A 17,775-nucleotide genomic window follows, 5' to 3' on the forward strand; every position below is an offset into this window, starting at 1 on the left:
TTAGGCGAGCTCCATGTCAGATCTTGGTCATTGGAGATTTACCAGGTCGAGCGAGATGACCTGAATTTGCCCTACCGGGCTTGGCCAAATTGCCTTGACGAGGACCCTGTTGAGATCCTCGCCTACGGTGCAAAACCTGTTCCCTTCCCCAGCAATAGCCAGTCGCTTGCTGCCGATGAGCCTTGTCTTGGGGTTTCGAGACGCAGTTGAGGTTGATCGTTGTAGATCCTTGGCTGAGCTCTGACGAAGAAAAATTTACACAGAGCTGCAGATTACGCAGTCCAAGAGAATGACCCCAAAATGTCTCGGCCACTGCCAGCAGCCGCAACCCGCAAGACCCGGAGTGCGTGCGGCTCGGCATCATCAGCCAAGGATCCAGCTCCTTTTTTTTCCTTCAATCCCACTTTGAACAAACCCTCATCCGTACAGCCGTTCATCAGCAAAGCTCCGGTTCTTTACTCTTCTGAGACGCAGCCGCAGCCCCAAATGCCGAAGTCGCAGGTCCTCCCACGCTCTTAACCCCCACCGAGGTGGTCTAGCGCTGGACGAACTTGGACTTTGAAGCCGTGCTGATGCCCGTCCGTGATGGCGGCAGTCCAGTGACTGATTGATAAGGAGTGGGCCGCGGGCGACGGCGTCCGGGACGGTCTGAAACGGTTACGTACAGAATGTAGCGAGACCCATCGCGGACAGAGCCGGCGACGATTCCCGGAGGATGGGGGTGATGAGGTTTGAGCAGTGTCCCTTATGATGAATTGCGTATCCAATGTTGTTGCAACAGGTAGACAGGGTATGCCTCTGTGAACCAACAAGGCATTGTCTGTACCTACGTATCCGTATAGGCAAGCAGGCGCTTAACAGTCTTGATATCAGAAACCAGATGGGGATCGGCATCAAGAGGGCATTTCGGCTTTGGTGTGGATGATCTGGGATACCCCTGGCTTGGCTTCACACTGGACCCCCAGCTTCGCATTGGGTCCTTGACTTTTTTTTTACCCTCACGGGCCCGCCACCCTCAAGACGTGTCCCATCGACCTTGGAAGCTTTGCCGGCGGCTGCGTCTCAGGTAATCATCAAAAGAGGGCAAAAACCTGGTCGAGCTGGGCATTACGCGTGCACAATGTCAGAAACGGGTTCACGACTGCGGCCCGCGAGGACGTGTTGATGCAGTTATCCATATGTAATCACCTCGAGGCGTATTCGGGTTTTTCGCGTTGACGATTACGAGAACGTGTTTGGAGGGGGTCCACGGATAGATCAGTTAGCCTATTGCCGATGAAACGGAACAATTCTAGGGGACAATCGCAAGCCCTCGCCTCGGGCAGGCTAATGACAGCAAGGCAAACGCTTTGACGACATTTGGATCTATCAAAGGTGTTGTCCACGTGCAGGGCATGTCATCGAGTAGGTAGGCTGCCACAAAGGAAGACGTCTCATGACGGGCATACCCGTGATGCAAGGGCTCACAGTGTTGCAGCGGCAGAGGCTCTTTCTGGCCCGTGCAAAAGAACAATATCATCAAGAACATCAGCAGAGCAAAACCACAGATATATACATTCCTCCCAACCCTCGAGACATCACTCGAAGCTCTGATGAATCTCAACTTCTTGCATTTGGCCCCACCCCATTGAGAAGATCCCCCCCGGTAATAACCCACGCGGTCGGTGCGCCACACCAACCTTGGAACCGACATCAAAGGGCGCTAAAAATGCCGCCTGCCAGCGGCGGTCTTTCAACGGGGGGGGAGCGTCACAGCGTGGCATCCACCATCCATTCTCCATCAGGCACACAAAAGAGAGAGAGGGAGCTGGGGGAGAGAGATGAGACAGGGTCAGAAAAAGACTGGGGGTGCTTGCATCGGCAATTGGCCAAGGAAAGACGAGAAAAAAATGAGAAAAAAAAAATTCAAGCTCGTGCTTTGCAGTCAACAAAGATATTTTTTCCAAGATTTTTCTTGTATTTATTTACTTTTTTTCCTTGTATCTTTATCCGTCCTCTACGTGCACCTAATTTCAACAAAAAGGCGCCGCCTGTCAACGGACCATAACGCCCCAATTGCTCCTTCCTCTAGCCAATTTCTTTTTTTTTTTCCCTCTCTCGGCCCCCCGCTCAACCTCCGACCCGGCTTCCTCCTCCATCCTCCACCATCTTGGGCCGCTTCCGCTCCCTCCCCTCCACTTGTTCCGGTCTGGTTCGGGTCCCCAATTATTTTCTGTGAGCTTAGCTTCCCGCTGTTCACATTCTCTCTTATCCCTCCACACCCTCCCACCCCCTTTTACCGCCTTCTTTCCCTCCCCAACCCTCCTACGATCCTCATCCTCCTTCACCTCCATCTTGGTCTCGCTCTCTCTCTGTGCGTAGGCTACGGACCAGCAATTGGCTTTGTTTGTCCCTTTTATCGCCCGCTTTCTGTGGCCCAGGCCTCAACGCCTTGCCCCTCCTGCGCGTTTAGTCGCCCAGAAAACGTTGAAGCGTTGTGTGCTGCCTCCGCCTCGGTGAACTTTTCGTCCGCCTCAGGACTTCACCCACCCTAGCAACGTAAGTATCCCCCTCAGCCTCCTCTCCCGTCGTCATCTGTTGCCTCGGTTCAATCATGTGCCCTCCTGGCCGCCCTCAATGGCTCCGTCAAATATCTAGCCGTGCCCCAGACCGTCCATCTTGACCCCGGACTTACACCTGCGCTTAGACCAACCAGCTCAAAACGCACGAGACATTCAATGTGGTAGACGACATCACCGAGCCACCTCTCATCACTCCGAAACCATCATGGCTTCCTTCCTCCCGCGTCGCTTTCGCGGCGAGACTCAGGTCACCGAAAAGACGACGCCGTCCTGGGCCTCCAAGCGCCTCACTCCTATCGCCCAGTACCTCGCTCGACGCGCCTGTTCCCACCCCATCCATACCGTCGTCCTTGTCGCCGTTCTTGCGAGCACCTCATACGTCGGCTTTCTTCAAGAAAACTTCTTCAACGTCGATGTTGACACCACCGCTGTGGGCAAGGCCGATTGGTCTTCTCTAGTCGAGGGTAGCCGCGTCCTGCGCGCTGGCCCAGAGACTGCCTGGAAGTGGAAGGGCGTTGAGCAAGATGTTGACGTTGCTGGTGCCGATGCCGACCACCTCGCTCTCCTGACCCTCGTGTTCCCCGACACTCTGTCTACCGACTCGCCTAGCACTGCGCCTCGATCTCACCACGTTCCTGTTCCTCAGAACCTGTCCATCACGCAACTCCCGTCTACCGAGAACCCCTTTACCACCTACTCCCAGGACAGCATCCTCGCCTACTCTCTCCCCTACGCCGAGGGCCCTGAGTTCCTTGCTGCCACCCAGGAGATTCCCAATGAGGATTCGGAGGAGACCGAGACGGAACATGGCCGCGAGAAGAAGACCTGGATCATGAAGGCTGCCAAGGTCAACACCCGTAACAGCATTGTTCAGTGGGCCAGCAACACCTGGACCGAGTTCCTCGATCTTCTCAAGAACGCCGAGACCCTCGACATTGTTATTATGCTCCTGGGCTACATTGCCATGCACCTGACTTTTGTCTCACTCTTCCTCTCGATGCGTCGCATGGGTTCCAAGTTCTGGCTCGGTGTATGCACCATCTTCTCCTCGGTCTTTGCTTTCCTCTTCGGTCTGGCTGTTACCACCAAGCTGGGTGTCCCCATCAGCGTTATTCTGCTGTCTGAGGGTCTTCCCTTCCTGGTTGTCACTATTGGCTTCGAGAAGAACATTGTCCTGACCCGCGCCGTCATGTCTCATGCCATTGAGCACCGACGCACGCAGGCCAAGAGCTCCAAGTCTAGCAAGCGATCCCCCGAGCGCTCTATGCAAAACGTCATCCAGTACGCTGTCCAGGCAGCCATCAAGGACAAGGGTTTCGAGATTATGCTCGACTACGCCATCGAGATTGTCATTCTCGTCCTCGGTGCTGCCTCTGGCGTGCAGGGTGGTCTCCAGCACTTCTGCTTCCTTGCTGCCTGGATCTTGTTCTTTGATTGCATCCTGCTCTTCACCTTCTACACTGCCATTCTCAGCATTAAGCTCGAGATCAACCGTATCAAGCGCCACGTCGACATGCGCATGGCTCTCGAGGACGATGGCGTCAGCCGTCGTGTTGCCGAGAACGTTGCCAAGAGCGAGGACTGGCCCCGTGTCAACGGCAACGCCAAGGACACTTCCCTCTTTGGTCGTGAGAGCAGCAGCATTCCCAAGTTCAAGGTCCTCATGGTCCTCGGCTTCCTCCTCGTCAACGCCGTCAACCTCGGCTCGATTCCCTTCCGCAACCCCAGCTCCCTGTCCAACATCCGTACCTGGGCTAGCAGCTTTGGCGGAGTGGCTTCGCCCATGTCCGTTGACCCCTTCAAGGTTGCCTCCAACGGCCTGGACGCCATCCTGGCTGATGCCAAGGCCAACAACCGACCCACCCTCGTCACTGTCCTCACCCCCATCAAGTACGAGCTCGAGTATCCTTCCATCCACTACGCCCTGGCGTCTTCTCTCAACGGAAGCGGCCCTGAGGTTGAGGAGGGATTCCACCCCTTCCAGCGATATGGTCTCGGCGGTCGCATGGTCGGCGGTCTGCTCAAGAGTCTGGAGGATCCAGTTCTCTCCAAGTGGATTGTCGTCGCCCTCGCTCTCAGTGTCGCTCTGAACGGCTACCTCTTCAACGTCGCTCGATGGGGCATCAAGGACCCCAATGACCCCGAACACCACATTGACCGAAACGAGCTCGCGCGTGCCCAGCAGTTCAACGACACCAGCTCGACCACCCTCCCTCTGGGCGAATACGTTCCTCCCACTCCCCAGCGCACCGAGCCCAGCACCCCCGCCGTTACCGACGATGAGGCCGACGGACTGCACATGACCAAGGCTCGACCCGCCAACCTGCCCAAGCGAAGCAACGAGGAGCTCGAGAAGCTGTTGGCCGAGAAGCGAGTGCGCGAGATGAACGACGAAGAGGTTGTTTCTCTGTCGATGCGCGGCAAGATCCCTGGTTATGCTCTGGAAAAGACTCTGGGCGACTTTACCCGTGCTGTCAAGATTCGACGTACCATCATCTCCCGAACCAAGGCCACGACCGACCTGACTCACACCCTCGAGCGATCCAAGCTGCCTTACGAGAACTACAACTGGGAGCGCGTGTTTGGTGCTTGCTGCGAGAACGTCATTGGATACATGCCCCTTCCTGTCGGTGTTGCTGGACCTCTTGTAATTGATGGCCAGAGCTACTTTATCCCCATGGCTACCACTGAAGGTGTCTTGGTTGCCAGTGCCAGTCGAGGTTGCAAGGCCATCAACTCCGGTGGCGGCGCCATCACTGTTCTCACCGCCGACGGTATGACTCGTGGACCCTGTGTTGCTTTTGAGACTCTCGAGCGTGCTGGTGCCGCCAAGCTTTGGCTCGACTCTGAGGCCGGCCAGACCACGATGAAGAAGGCTTTCAACTCTACCAGCCGATTCGCCCGTCTCCAGTCGATGAAGACTGCGCTTGCTGGTACCAACCTGTTTATCCGATTCAAGACGACTACCGGTGACGCCATGGGTATGAACATGATTTCCAAGGGTGTTGAGCATGCTCTCAGTGTCATGTCTACGGATGGAGGCTTCGACGATATGCAGATTATCTCCGTGTCAGGCAACTACTGCACGGACAAGAAGCCCGCTGCTCTGAACTGGATTGACGGCCGAGGCAAGGGAGTTGTTGCTGAGGCCATTATCCCTGGTGAAGTTGTCCGCAGTGTTCTCAAGAGTGATGTCGACTCTCTGGTTGAGCTTAACGTGACCAAGAACTTGGTCGGTTCGGCCATGGCTGGTTCCGTCGGTGGATTCAACGCTCACGCTGCCAACATGGTGGCTGCCATCTTCCTTGCCACTGGTCAGGACCCTGCTCAGGTTGTTGAGAGTGCCAACTGTATCACCATCATGAAGAAGTAAGTCTCATAGTCTCATATTATTAGATCCATGCTAACCAACTGTAAAGCCTGAACGGAGCCCTCCAGATTTCCGTGTCGATGCCCTCGCTTGAGGTCGGAACCCTGGGTGGTGGTACCATTCTTGAGCCTCAGGGCTCCATGCTCGACATCCTCGGTGTCAGGGGATCTCACCCCACAAACCCTGGAGACAACGCCCGACGCCTGGCCCGCATCATTGCCGCGGCTGTGCTCGCTGGTGAACTGTCTCTTTGCAGTGCCCTCGCCGCTGGTCACCTGGTGCGAGCGCACATGCAGCACAACCGAAGTGCGGCTCCCTCTCGCAGCACAACTCCGGCTCCTCCCATGACGCCGATTTCCCTGGCCATGACCAACGCCCAGGAGCGTTCTGCCTCAACGACATCGATGAGCGCAGCCGCCATTCAGCGATCAAAGAGGTAAAGATGATGAAGTGTTTGGAGCATTTGGTGGGTTGGTGTCAAAATTCATAGATGTTGCTTGTAGGGCACATCGTCTGGTTGGTGAAGGTCACAGCATGGAGTTTTCGCATTATGGGACATTCTGGAAAGGTCACGCAAAGCGTACATATACATACACTACACGTAAAAGATACAACAACAACAACAGCTGGATTAAGTTCCGCTTTACAAATGCATTTTTAATCCTTTTTTGTACTTGTCGATCTGGTGTTTAAGTGAATGTCTTTACTCTAGCAACAGCCTCGCCGTCCATGGATGTGAACTTGATGCCCTTCTTCTCCATCTCCCTCTTGGACTCTTCCCACGTGTCCTGCATGACAGGCCTTGTACCCTCTTCCACGATCCAAGTCCTATATCCCTCGTCAACAGCATGCTCCGCTGTAGCCTTGACGCAATAATCACCCGCCAGACCAACAACGTAAACATCAGTAACCTCCTGCTCGTTAAGCATGCCCGCCAACCCACTATCACTCAGCCGAAACGGATCATAAAAAGCACTATACATCTCTACCCTCTCATCCTGTCCCTTCTCAATAACAGCATGCACCCTTGAGACATCCAGCTCAGGGACCAGCTCCGCGCCCTCGGTACCCTGGACGCAGTGCGTCGGCCAGAGTGTCGTCTCGTACGTGCGCGAGGGATCGTGGGGGTGGATGATGACGGTGGAGGATGTGTAGGGTTCCGCGGAGGGGTGGTTGGATGCGAAGGAGACGTGTGTTGGCGGGTGGAAGTCTTTTGTTGCGAGGATGAGGGGGAAGGGGAGGGAGGTTAGGGTGTTGATTGGGGTGGCGATGGAGCGGCCTTCTGGGACTGGGAGGGAGCCGTTCTGAAAGAGTCAGCTGTTTGAACATGAGGGTATTTTGAGACATGTAAGAAGCTCAATTGAGAGCTGAGAGTGATGTCATGGGGGTTCTTAGTAAAGGAATGGGATATGGACAGAGGTGCGCCCGTCATTGTCGACAGGCTTGCGTAAGAAGCGCAATTGTGTCAAGGCATCTCCTCGGTGAGAAAATGAGAAATCACGGCTCGTGTAGTTGCAATTCTTAATGACCGAGAAGCCTCCTTGGCTGACTTCAACCTCCATCTCACCCGGGTAGCATGTGACAAAGACAAAGAGACAGACTCACTGGTGGGCAAAAGTCCTCTTGAAAGTCCACGATAATGAGGGCGGGCTTGAATTGTTTCGCGTCCGTCATTCTGAAGTTCTGTAGTGATGTTCTATAGGTGGGTTGGCTGCAGGTGATGATGGAGGGGCTGTTGCAGAGTTCAAGTTGAGGGTCTCGGGATAAGCCGATAAGCGACCCCGCCATGAGGCATCACGGGACAAGAGTAACACAGCGAGTCAAGCACAATTCTACGCTTTGTACTCCATACAAAGGAAGCAGGCGAGAGTCGAGAAAGACTCGGCCAAACAAAAAGCAAAAGTAGACACAAACGGCAAAAAAGATGAGTTATGTTATAGGAAAAGCCCGATGCGGGGGTCGAACCCGCAACCTTGAGATCGCGTACTCATCACCTGGTTTCAAGAGGGACACTCTTTATTTTACCAAGGTAATCTAAGAGTCTCACGCTCTACCGATTGAGCTAACCGGGCTCAATCTGTGTTTGACAATTTGCCTCAAATTGAAGTACATATTGGGCTGAATGGCAAGAATCTGCAAGTCAAAGTTTTTCTTCATGTGTGGGGCTGGGGCGTTGAGGTTTGGCTTGGTGGGTTTGGTGGGTTTTTCGCGGCGTGGCAGGGATACCCTTGTGTTTTTGGGCGTGATTATGTAATGGCAGGTGTCAGTTGAGCTACCCTGGACAAACATGTTGACTTTGGAGGTCATTTAATTGAGGAGGAAACATGCAACAATTGGCTTTTTAAGAATTATAGGTCGGGTAGTAGATCTCTTTATTTAGTCCCATCACGCGCTCGCATAAGCAAGTCACCAGATTGGTGCCTGCTTTTGCTTGTGAGCTTTGTCGTGCCCAGTCCTGCTCTGCTCATCTTTACCGGAAGAAGCGGAATGGCAACAGCTTGATTGATCCCAGCCAAGATATCGAAATGATATGACCTTACAAATTAATGGAGCTCGCTAAGCCCTTTACTATCTCTCTCGTTGGTCTAGAAGCTCAGGCAATCTACTCTAAGCGTGGGATGTGAAGGACACGAGTTCCATCTATCATGAATCGCTCAAAGGCTTCGTTTAAAAGAGCAACACGGACCATACGGCGAAAGAGGGCAAGCATCTCACTGAAATATAACACAAGTGCCCCCTTGTATCGTCCTCCCTTGCAACTATCCTATCCCTCCGCCGCGTGAATGCCCAGTCCCTATCCACCCACTTCACATCACCTAACCGGGTACCCTACCCTGCCAGATCAATTCGAAATCTTACCCCAAGCAGAAAGACGCACCATGATTTGTCTGCCCGGACTTCGTCAGAATCCGACCCGGTAAGCGCTAGTCTTAGCGAAGCGAGAGACCATGGCCCGATAAGCGCTTAACTATCCCAAGACCCTGGGTCAACCGCGGCCTCTTGTATCTACCGCTCGTTTAAATACAGGGTGTCGTCTCTCCCGCGGGTCTGTGGTTTCGTCATCTTTGTTATGGCGCCTTTACTGCTGGATCGGCTGCCTAGCTTGACGAGCCCTCTGGGCATCGTCTTGGTGGTTTTGGTGACCGTTTTCGTGCTCTACTCTGTCGAGAATCTCATCCATGTACCGTACCCTCCGGGGATTCCGCTAATTCGTGAACCTGAGGGTACTCGTCGGTTTAGTCTGCGGACGAGGTATGCCTACCTCACGGATTGTCAGGCGCTCTTCCGCGAGGCATATCACGACGTTTGTTCAATTCTTGCCCAGACACACGAACTCGACTAAGTGTTTCTCGCAGTACATTAAAAAGGGAAAACCTGTTGTCATTCCAGGCTTCGGTTTCCGAAAAGAAGTCATCCTCCCCCAAAGCTCCATGAAATGGGTCCTCTCCCAACCCGACGAAGTCCTCAACGTCACCAAAGCCTTTGCAGAGGTAAACCAGGTCAGATGGAGTCTCGGGCACGAAAAGATCGCCGTCGATGCGTGGCAGGGCATGCTCGTCAAGAGCGATTTGAACCGCGTGCTGGAGAATATTGTCAACGCCATGAACAATGAGCTCAAGACTGTGTTTGATGAGCAGTTTGGGAAGGATACTGAGAATTGGAGGGAGATTGATCTTAGGTCGACGATTCAGATTATTGTTGCGCAGGCTGCTAGCCGGTTTACTGTTGGACTGCCGTTGTGTAAGTTTTCTGCTTTGTTGATGTGGTGAGTTTGCTGACAGGATAAAGGCCGCAACAAAGATTACCTCAAGACATCTCTCAAGATTAACGACCTTCTTATTTTAAATGCTGGTCTCACTGGAGGCTTGCCTCTTGTCTTGCAGCCCATCGTCGGCACCCTTCTCAGCATCCCAACAGGCATACAATTCCGCAAACTTAAGAAGTGGTTCGTTCCTCTCTGGAAGGGACGCATGGAAGCCGACCCAAGTGTTCCCGAGCCCCAGGATCATCTACAGATGATGCTTCGATATGGCCAGCGCGAACGCCCAGATGAGATCAACGACATGGATGTTATGACCGGGCGTCTGATTGCTCATAACTTTGGTTCAATGCATCAGACACAGATCCAAGTCACCAACCTGATTCTCAACGTGCTTGGTTCTGACGCCGAGTTCAACACCATCGCCGTCTTGCGCGATGAGATCGACCGTATCCTCGGTCCTGATGAGGACGCTCAATGGACGAAGGCTCTTGTTAACCAGATGACCCGTGCCGATAGTCTTTGCCGTGAGACTCTCCGCCTGGGTGCTTTCGGAGGAAGAGCCAACTTTCGCAAGGTCATGACGTCTGATTTCACGACCGAAGATGGCATCCCACTTCCCAAGGGTCTTATGATTTCGTTCCTCGGTCAGCCAGCCCAGACGGACGAGGAAACCATGGAAGACCCCCTCAAGTTCGACCCTTTCCGCTTCTCCCGCATGCGCGAACTTGCTGTCAGCCGTGATGAAAAGGTGCCTCTTGTGAGCATGGTGTCAACGTCGCCCGAGTTTCTCCCCTTCGGACATGGAAAACACGCTTGCCCTGGTCGGTTCTTGATTGATTTCGAGCTCAAGATGATTCTTGCGTATATGTTAAGGAATTATGATATTGCGTTCCCGAAAGAGTATGAGGGCAAGAGGCCGCCGAATGTCTGGATGGCTGAGGCCGTGTTACCGCCAGAGGGCGTTAGGATCAGGATCAGAAGAAGGACGAGGCAGCCTAGTAATTAGAAATATAGACTATGCTAGAGAGATATATGAATGGCCTGGCTAGTTAATCGACTTCATCCTATTATCTAGCCTTCATATGTGGTATAATTAATTTTACCATTTTTCTTCTGAGTCTTGCAAGATCTAACCTCTGCCGAAGTAGATAGGTTGAAGCAGGCTGTATTTTATGCACGTATCTTTGAGCTCGGGGTCGTCTAACCCTGGCAGAGTAGAAACACGTAGATGAGATGGGATGTCTTCCAAGGTGATTAAACACGCACATAGCATTATTATCAAACTTTCATAATATTTTTAAAAATACTTATTAGTCACAATAAAAAAACTCAGTCATTGACGCCTGCCAACATTAAACCCAATGCTGTAAAATACCGTACCCGCATAGCATTATCCCCGTCATTATCATCCTCTCCCAACCGAGATGGTGACATGCTGTCTGAACAGCTTTAGTCCGTATTAGGTTCCTCAAATCAACTTGACAAATGCCATCCTTGGGACTGTTTCTATTTCTCGGCATCTCGGCTCTGCATGTTGTTTCGTCAACCTTCTGCCGTTTCCCGTTGCAAACTTGGTGTACGTCAAGGTATCCATGACCCTACCCAACTTCTCGACCGCCGCTCTCTGTCTCGATTCAAACTGAAAGCCGGATTTGATAAGTACGTGACCGCTTGCCGGATTCCCCTCAAAGACTACGGCTTCCAGCCGCAGCAAGTGCTTAAAGTTTCCAAAGGCCCAGTTGGAGAAGGCAGTGACAACTTCTGTTGCGATGCCTTGATGCCAATAGTCTTCACATAACCAGTAGCCAATCTCCATGGTACGGTAGTGGATGTCGTCTCGCGGTTTGAGGCCGATGCCGCCGATGACGGCTAAGCCGTCCAGCCGGCAGATCGCAAAGTCGCGAATAGGGGATGGGACATTGGCGATGGAGATCCATTTCTTGGCATCTTCGACAGTGTATGGCTGCGGGAATGCGTTGGTCATCCATCGCGCTACTCGTGGGTTGTTTGCCGTTTTGGCGAGAGACTCAACGTCTCCTTCATTGTAAGCTCGCACCAGGCAGCTGTTGAGCTGAAGAATGGGTTTTGAGGACATTTTGGACGTTGTAATTGCAGATATCCGCGTTGGCAGAGATGAGAGGTGCCGTGCCAGTTGCATGTACTTGTCTCGGGGCTTTATACCGAATACGCGACCGGCTGACTCACGTTTGAGCTCCGATTGCTGCTCCGGTGGCGGTGGGCGTATGACAGGAAATCAGTGGAACACACCTATTACTGACCAAGCAGATGGCGCGGGGGACGAATTGTGGTGTGACAAAAGCAGTCATTGCTTCCGATGACAGTTTTAGGCAGATTAAAGAGAGAAACAATGATACCTTGAAGGGAGGCTATCTCAATGACTGCCAGTCGCGTCATGTGGTCACAACGTTGGGAGCATATCGATCATTTAACCGCACTGTGGTCAAGCCGCCTTAATGAGTGAGCGCCAATGCCCTTCTGACTAAGGGTGTTTGCATTAGATAGCGTAGTGTCATGGAGGACCGGTATGAGCGAGCGAGATCTTGCCATCCCCTTAAGTGGAGGGCTGCAGAGTTCTTCAAGGACGTAAAGGTGAAGATGCAGCGCCTAACTAACACTTTGAGGCAATATGTCCATATGTCTAGCCGAGTATGAAGGAAGAGAGGAAAGTTTAGGTCTTGCCAGGGGAGGGAGACCTGGTTGAATGCCTAGGCTGCCTACTATAGGGGTAAGCCTTGAGAGACTTGTGCCTGACCGCTGGCACCCCAAAGGGGCGACAGACCAATACTGAGATTTGCATGACATAATGAAGAATGTGGTTATCAACATATGAGAGCGGTAAAACCCAATACCTTAAAACGCCAGTAGGTAAACACCAAGGTGGCTCTGGAGACGTCGTTGAAGCAAAGCAACCTCAAAGCAGGTATTACAACTTTCTCCTGGGACCATTGTTAACCCAGTGGAAATAGAAATAATAATTGAAGCTGACACTATAAGTGGTTTACGTTTAGAACGGTTTACTTGAGGTCAATTCATTCTTCCTGGTAATCTGCCTCATATCTATCGGTTGATATTTGGGACCCGCAACACCGATAACTCTCAACTCAAGCGCTCAAAATAGTGCATGTCATGCTGTTTAACTCTGTTGACTTTATCTTACCAAGTACCCTATCTGAATGACTATTGAGGAACTCTCTGCTCGACTACAGAAGGGCCTGTAGCCTTTACGCTTGGCAACGCAGGCTCAACAGTCTCAACAGGGGCCGCCAATGTTGCACGAGCAGATAGTCTCTTCTTTCTCAAAAAGCTAACAAGTAGAGCAATTGTTAGCCAGTGATCAATACAAGATATCAAGAATGATTGGTGTGACTTCATGGTTGTCGGTCGGGAAATAAGACGAAATTCAGTTCACTTACAAAACGGTAGCAAAACCTCCCAACAGAAGAGGCACTCCAAGCCCCACACTCACGCCTATAATGACGCTATTGGATACTCCGCCAGTATTTTGGTTCGAGATGCCAACGTCGTCATCGGGTGCGCCAGTTTCAGTCGAAGATGGGACGAAAGACTTTGGAGCACCTGAGGTTGCGGCCAACTTGTTCGCACCATCTCCGAATGGGATCACGCTTGCGACAGTATTACGAACCGAGTCGGGAAACTTGGCTTCGCTGTCGGTCGGAATAACTGTAACATGGGTTCGGGTAGTCGTGTACTTGGACGTTTTCTGAAGCGACACCGGGCAATTGGTTAGGTCTTCTAGACACGCGACAACGACAAAGGTCTCCTTGGTAGAAATCGTTGTCGTCTCCATGCTAGATTGATCTTCGTCTTCATCTCTAGCTTCAAGTGCGGCGGATGTTATGATAGCTTCAGCGGCCGAAGGTGTGCTGCGACTTCGTTGGATTGCACAAACCTCTGCCAACGTGGTGTAGAAGATGGGAGTCTCAGTTTCGAGCACTGGCCCCCAAGTGGCGTTCTGAATGGCAACCGAAGCTCCTCCTGCAAGCCCAACAGCTAGCTGATATCCTTCCTCAACATGAAGGCGGCAGTCGTCGTCTTCGTCCATGGAAAGGGTGACATTAGTGATGAACTCGGCGATATTGGCATATAGACCCATTTCAACGCCCGCACCAACCTTTGCCACGCCCTTTCCAAGAATAGTCAAGTCGTTTGATCCTACCTCAAAGCCTACCTGTACCCCTACACATAGGATAGCCTTGAACACGACACCGGCGCTCTCGACCGTGACTGGTAGAAACTCGAACTCGCCACCATTGCTGTTGAGTGCTCTGTCAGCTCAGGCTACTGCATGCTCGCAGAGTCCAGACTTACTGGGCTATACTCGCAATCTCCTCAGAGAAGATGCCGAGCTCAAACACAACGCCATCATCCAGCCTGAGATGGAACCCACTGCTGATATTGATCTCCCCTTCCACGGACAGGATGAGGTCAATGGTGAAGATGACACCCACTTCCAGGTTGTCGCTAACCGCAAAGCCCACAGGTGTAGTGGAGGTGTACAGATTGAGGGTATAGGTGGCCCCGGCCGAAAGAACCGTGTCGATCAGCATGTACATTTCCAAACCATCAAACTGGAACTGGAGCCGGAACTCTGGGATTTCCGGAAGGTCAATGTTGAAGTTGACATCCATTGGTGGTAGATCGAAATCGTCCAAGTCCACTCCATCATCCAGCTTCGTTACCACCCCGTCAACATATTCCTCCACGTAATCGGTTACTTGGGTCGCCAGGCTACGGACTTCGCTCTCGACCTGGTTAGTGAAATTTTCGAATGCGTTGCTAATATTGAAGTCGCCGTCATAAATGAACTTTGTTGTGGCAGTTCCTTTGGTGTAGCATGTCGCACAAGTAATTTCGATGCCTGCTGAAACTGAAGAATTTGAGCCCACATTTTGCTCGCTATATGAATAGTATCGTGGTTAAAGTCTGATGCATGAGAGAGAAATGGGGGAACTATGGGCGCACATTGTAAAGGCAAGGAGTGTAGCATCTTCCCAACTTTTATCCAAGGATATGCTCTTCTCCGTAGTGTCTCTTTGGTGCAAACCAGAGCCGGCAAAGGCTCTTCGCATGGCTTTCCATGTGTCGTATCCGGAAGACCCGGGCAGGCTGCGGGTACGAAGGAACGCGGAGCGTCCTGAGACGAGAAGAGTTTGAGTCGACCAAACAAGAGCAAGAAATAGAATGTTGGGCAACATTGTGTCGGGAATCTGGTGAGGGCTATTCAGAAAATGAGGAAGCAAGACAAGAAGAGGGGAGAGGGGATCTGGCAGGATTTATGCCATTTCAGCAGCCGATTGACCCTCATTCGCAATTCTGCATTTTTGTTCTAGGATATATGCATGTTGGTTCCATGTTCTGCATGTTGGCTCCAAGCTTGAGGGGCAGGCAGGGGTGCGACAGGGGATTTGTGCCTCAGAGCCTGGGGCTGAAGGCTTTTCTTTTACCATTTGGGGTAAAGCTGGGATGTTAATATTGCAGTAATGTCACATCGGCACAAGATGCCATGTCTGTCTCAGAAAAGACCGTGTCTCATTAAAGGAATGGGTCGTCAAGGGTGAAAACGCCGGGGCAATGCCTCTCGGTGGGAGGAGTAGTTGAATCCGCGATAACGCCCTGATCAGGGTCAAGCAGTAGCGCGGAGAGTATACAATGATATAGGCTTTAAGCAGCGTTACTTGGCTGCAAGGTATACGCGCTTGCATGCCCCCTTATCCGCAATACTTCTATTTACCCAGTGTGGAATTGGATTTCTCTGGCATAGCGACTCCGTCTCAACACGGGCGTTATGGTATAGAGCGCCTATGGTTACCTTGAAGCATAAAAAACGGTAGTTAAAGGAGCCTACCGCGGCCTTAACCTAGGCCTTCTTAGCCTAAGCTTAGCACTAACTTAGCTTAGAGCAGTAAGATCTTAGCTCTAAAAATAGAAATAGATTTTAATGCGCTTAAGTTTTATCTCTAAGTATCTTAGTATTATCAGGAGAGTGCCTTTTATAATTTACCTTTTAAATTATTAACTGCATCCTTTAACTATAGCCTATCCTTTATAAAGCGGGTATGGTATCTATCTGCCGTGGCCATCGCCCTTCTGCCTTTCTAGCTGGCACATCAGGGATTTTCAAGCTGCGAAGAAAATCCTTGGCACCTTAAACAGACCGCGCTGTCATCAGAGGCCGTTTCTTCCGAGCACTGTTCCTCTTCTCTGGCCAGACGACCTTGGACTCGTCATCCTGACTCCACCAACCAGATCCTCCTTGCTTCCAGATCTCGCTTCGGCGTGTTCTCAACGCCTGTAGTTGATTATTTTCCAGCTCTCGATAAGCCTCCAGCGGATCCGTAGGTGCCGTCAACTTGGCTAGGCCGTCTTGTGTCAACGCACCCAGCTTCTCCAGTCTCGCCTCATCCCAGAACACGTACCCCCACCGCTGATAGCTTTGAAACTCTAAGGTGCTTATCTCTTGTGCCTTTTTGTCTGGTGACAGTTTTGATATGGGCAAATTGGTGATCAGAGTAGCCCCAGTCCACTCTAGCTGCTCGTAGAGAAAGCCTGACGCGCCGACGGGCTCATCTTCGCGGTTGTCGCCGCGATGAAGGATGCGATGACGCTCGCAATATGTTTCAGTCTGGGCAAGGGCATGAAGCGTCTCCAAGCCCCGGCTGAGAACACGCTGGGCTAGCAGGGAGCTCTCGTCGGTGATGAGGTTCACTCCGAAGTAACCCCAAGAGGCGTCGTGCTGTACGAGGTCGTTGAATGCTGCAAGAGATTTTAGCACTTCTGCCGGACGCGCGGGCCTCTGATGATAGAGCTAACGATAGAGCGAAGATGTGAGGATTGTGGATGCTAAGCTTACCAGGTGCAACCGAGTGTGTGAAGAGATGATTGAGGCAACTGAGCTGCTCAAGCTCAAACTTGGGGAGTTTAGAGAACCACGAATCCCAAAACCTGTCGTCGTCCAACGAGGAGAGTCTGTAGAGGCTGCAGCATATCTCAAATTGGTACAAAGAGCGATCGAAATGATGCAACTCGGCAGTTGATGGTGTTGGCAGCGACCTTTCGGTGTTTTATCGGCAACACCAACGTCGTGCTTGCTATCAGGCATCCGGAAGGGAGGGCGGCTGAGGAGCTGACGGGATAACTTCCGAGAAAAGTAGCCGAGAGGCAACTAGTGCAACGATGGCCTCACGCTGGACTTGGGGGGTGGATGTGGCGTGACAGCACGGCTGTGGCGGTGGTGGCTTTCTCAGCGACGGTGAAGGCCTTCAAAAAGGCGGAGAACGACAATGCCAGTGATCGGAGAGAAGGAGAGTCGGGGCTCAGAAAGAGAATGTGTTGGTGAATCTCCATAGGAAGACTCGATTTCGGCCATAATGCAAGCCGTGCTCTGGGCGTATCCGAATTAGTACCTGGAAGTAGGACGGAGATGAACACGAGCAAGCGGGTCGGCCGACATGTTGAGGCCAGGCGAGATAATAGGAAATGGTCCTAGAGGGAGGATCTATTCAGTTGTCGTGGTGGGTTGACGTGACCATCTTCCTCCTTTGGGAGTTTTGAATGGCGTGAGACGGGCTGACTAACGTATAGAGTATTATTACCCCGCTTCATAGCTGAACGACGCCAAGGTAGCCTGCTTCGAGGGACAACCTGGGGGGTTGAAAGGTGGTTGGTGGTTGGCCTGGAATGGAATATCAAACACGACAATCCCATGTGCATCAATGCCCGAGGCTGACTTTGTAGCGCGATAGGTATGCATATGCGTAAGCACCCTCTTGAAGGATGGGTCTTAAACGGAAACAACATCCCAGTAACTGGCAGGGTTTGTGCTGCATGCCTTAAACGACAACTCGTCAATAAACTTGCGTCCGAGGCCAACCAGAGCGAGGGAGTATGCTTGGAAAGACGCAGACCTATGACGGTACCCTCATGTCCCCGGGCAATATTGAGCCTTTCCGGTTTGATTTTATCTTCCTCTTCCACCCATCAGTACTTGAATTGACTTGACTTGATAGTCGGGGGGAAGAGAGTGTACGGTGGACATCTTG

General features: G+C 52.0%; 6 protein-coding genes across 6 annotated transcripts; 2 read left to right on the forward strand and 4 right to left on the reverse strand.

Moving 5' to 3' along the window:
• Positions 1-2,766: 2,766 nt before the first annotated feature.
• On the forward strand, positions 2,767-6,371 carry NCS57_01207300 (3-hydroxy-3-methylglutaryl coenzyme A reductase; the record flags this gene model as incomplete). Its single annotated transcript, XM_053061755.1, has 2 exons — positions 2,767-5,930; positions 5,981-6,371. 2 exons carry the CDS (start codon positions 2,767-2,769, stop codon positions 6,369-6,371), a joined length of 3,555 nt encoding a protein of 1,184 aa, XP_052908283.1.
• Positions 6,372-6,620: 249 nt separating this feature from the next.
• Positions 6,621-7,719, reverse strand: NCS57_01207400 (Isochorismatase domain-containing protein; the record flags this gene model as incomplete). The annotated part of the gene is made up of 2 exons (XM_053061756.1): positions 6,621-7,235; positions 7,537-7,719. The coding sequence occupies 2 exons, from the start codon at positions 7,717-7,719 to the stop codon at positions 6,621-6,623; spliced, it is 798 nt and encodes a 265-aa protein (XP_052908284.1).
• A 1,282-nt stretch (positions 7,720-9,001) lies between these two features.
• NCS57_01207500 (uncharacterized protein) lies at positions 9,002-10,700 on the forward strand (the record flags this gene model as incomplete). The annotated part of the gene is made up of 3 exons (XM_053061757.1): positions 9,002-9,235; positions 9,288-9,672; positions 9,721-10,700. 3 exons carry the CDS (start codon positions 9,002-9,004, stop codon positions 10,698-10,700), a joined length of 1,599 nt encoding a protein of 532 aa, XP_052908285.1.
• A 462-nt stretch (positions 10,701-11,162) lies between these two features.
• On the reverse strand, positions 11,163-11,789 carry NCS57_01207600 (N-acetyltransferase domain-containing protein; the record flags this gene model as incomplete). Its single annotated transcript, XM_053061758.1, has 1 exon — positions 11,163-11,789. The coding sequence occupies one exon, from the start codon at positions 11,787-11,789 to the stop codon at positions 11,163-11,165; it is 627 nt and encodes a 208-aa protein (XP_052908286.1).
• A 1,103-nt stretch (positions 11,790-12,892) lies between these two features.
• On the reverse strand, positions 12,893-14,931 carry NCS57_01207700 (uncharacterized protein; the record flags this gene model as incomplete). Its single annotated transcript, XM_053061759.1, has 4 exons — positions 12,893-13,019; positions 13,129-13,989; positions 14,045-14,632; positions 14,699-14,931. 4 exons carry the CDS (start codon positions 14,929-14,931, stop codon positions 12,893-12,895), a joined length of 1,809 nt encoding a protein of 602 aa, XP_052908287.1.
• A 950-nt stretch (positions 14,932-15,881) lies between these two features.
• NCS57_01207800 (uncharacterized protein) lies at positions 15,882-17,080 on the reverse strand (the record flags this gene model as incomplete). Its single annotated transcript, XM_053061760.1, has 3 exons — positions 15,882-16,489; positions 16,587-16,711; positions 16,920-17,080. The coding sequence occupies 3 exons, from the start codon at positions 17,078-17,080 to the stop codon at positions 15,882-15,884; spliced, it is 894 nt and encodes a 297-aa protein (XP_052908288.1).
• Between the last annotated feature and the right edge of the window lie 695 nt (positions 17,081-17,775).

This window comes from Fusarium keratoplasticum, chromosome 10 (assembly GCF_025433545.1).
Source record: "Fusarium keratoplasticum isolate Fu6.1 chromosome 10, whole genome shotgun sequence".
Taxonomy (NCBI): Eukaryota; Fungi; Ascomycota; class Sordariomycetes; order Hypocreales; family Nectriaceae; genus Fusarium; species Fusarium keratoplasticum.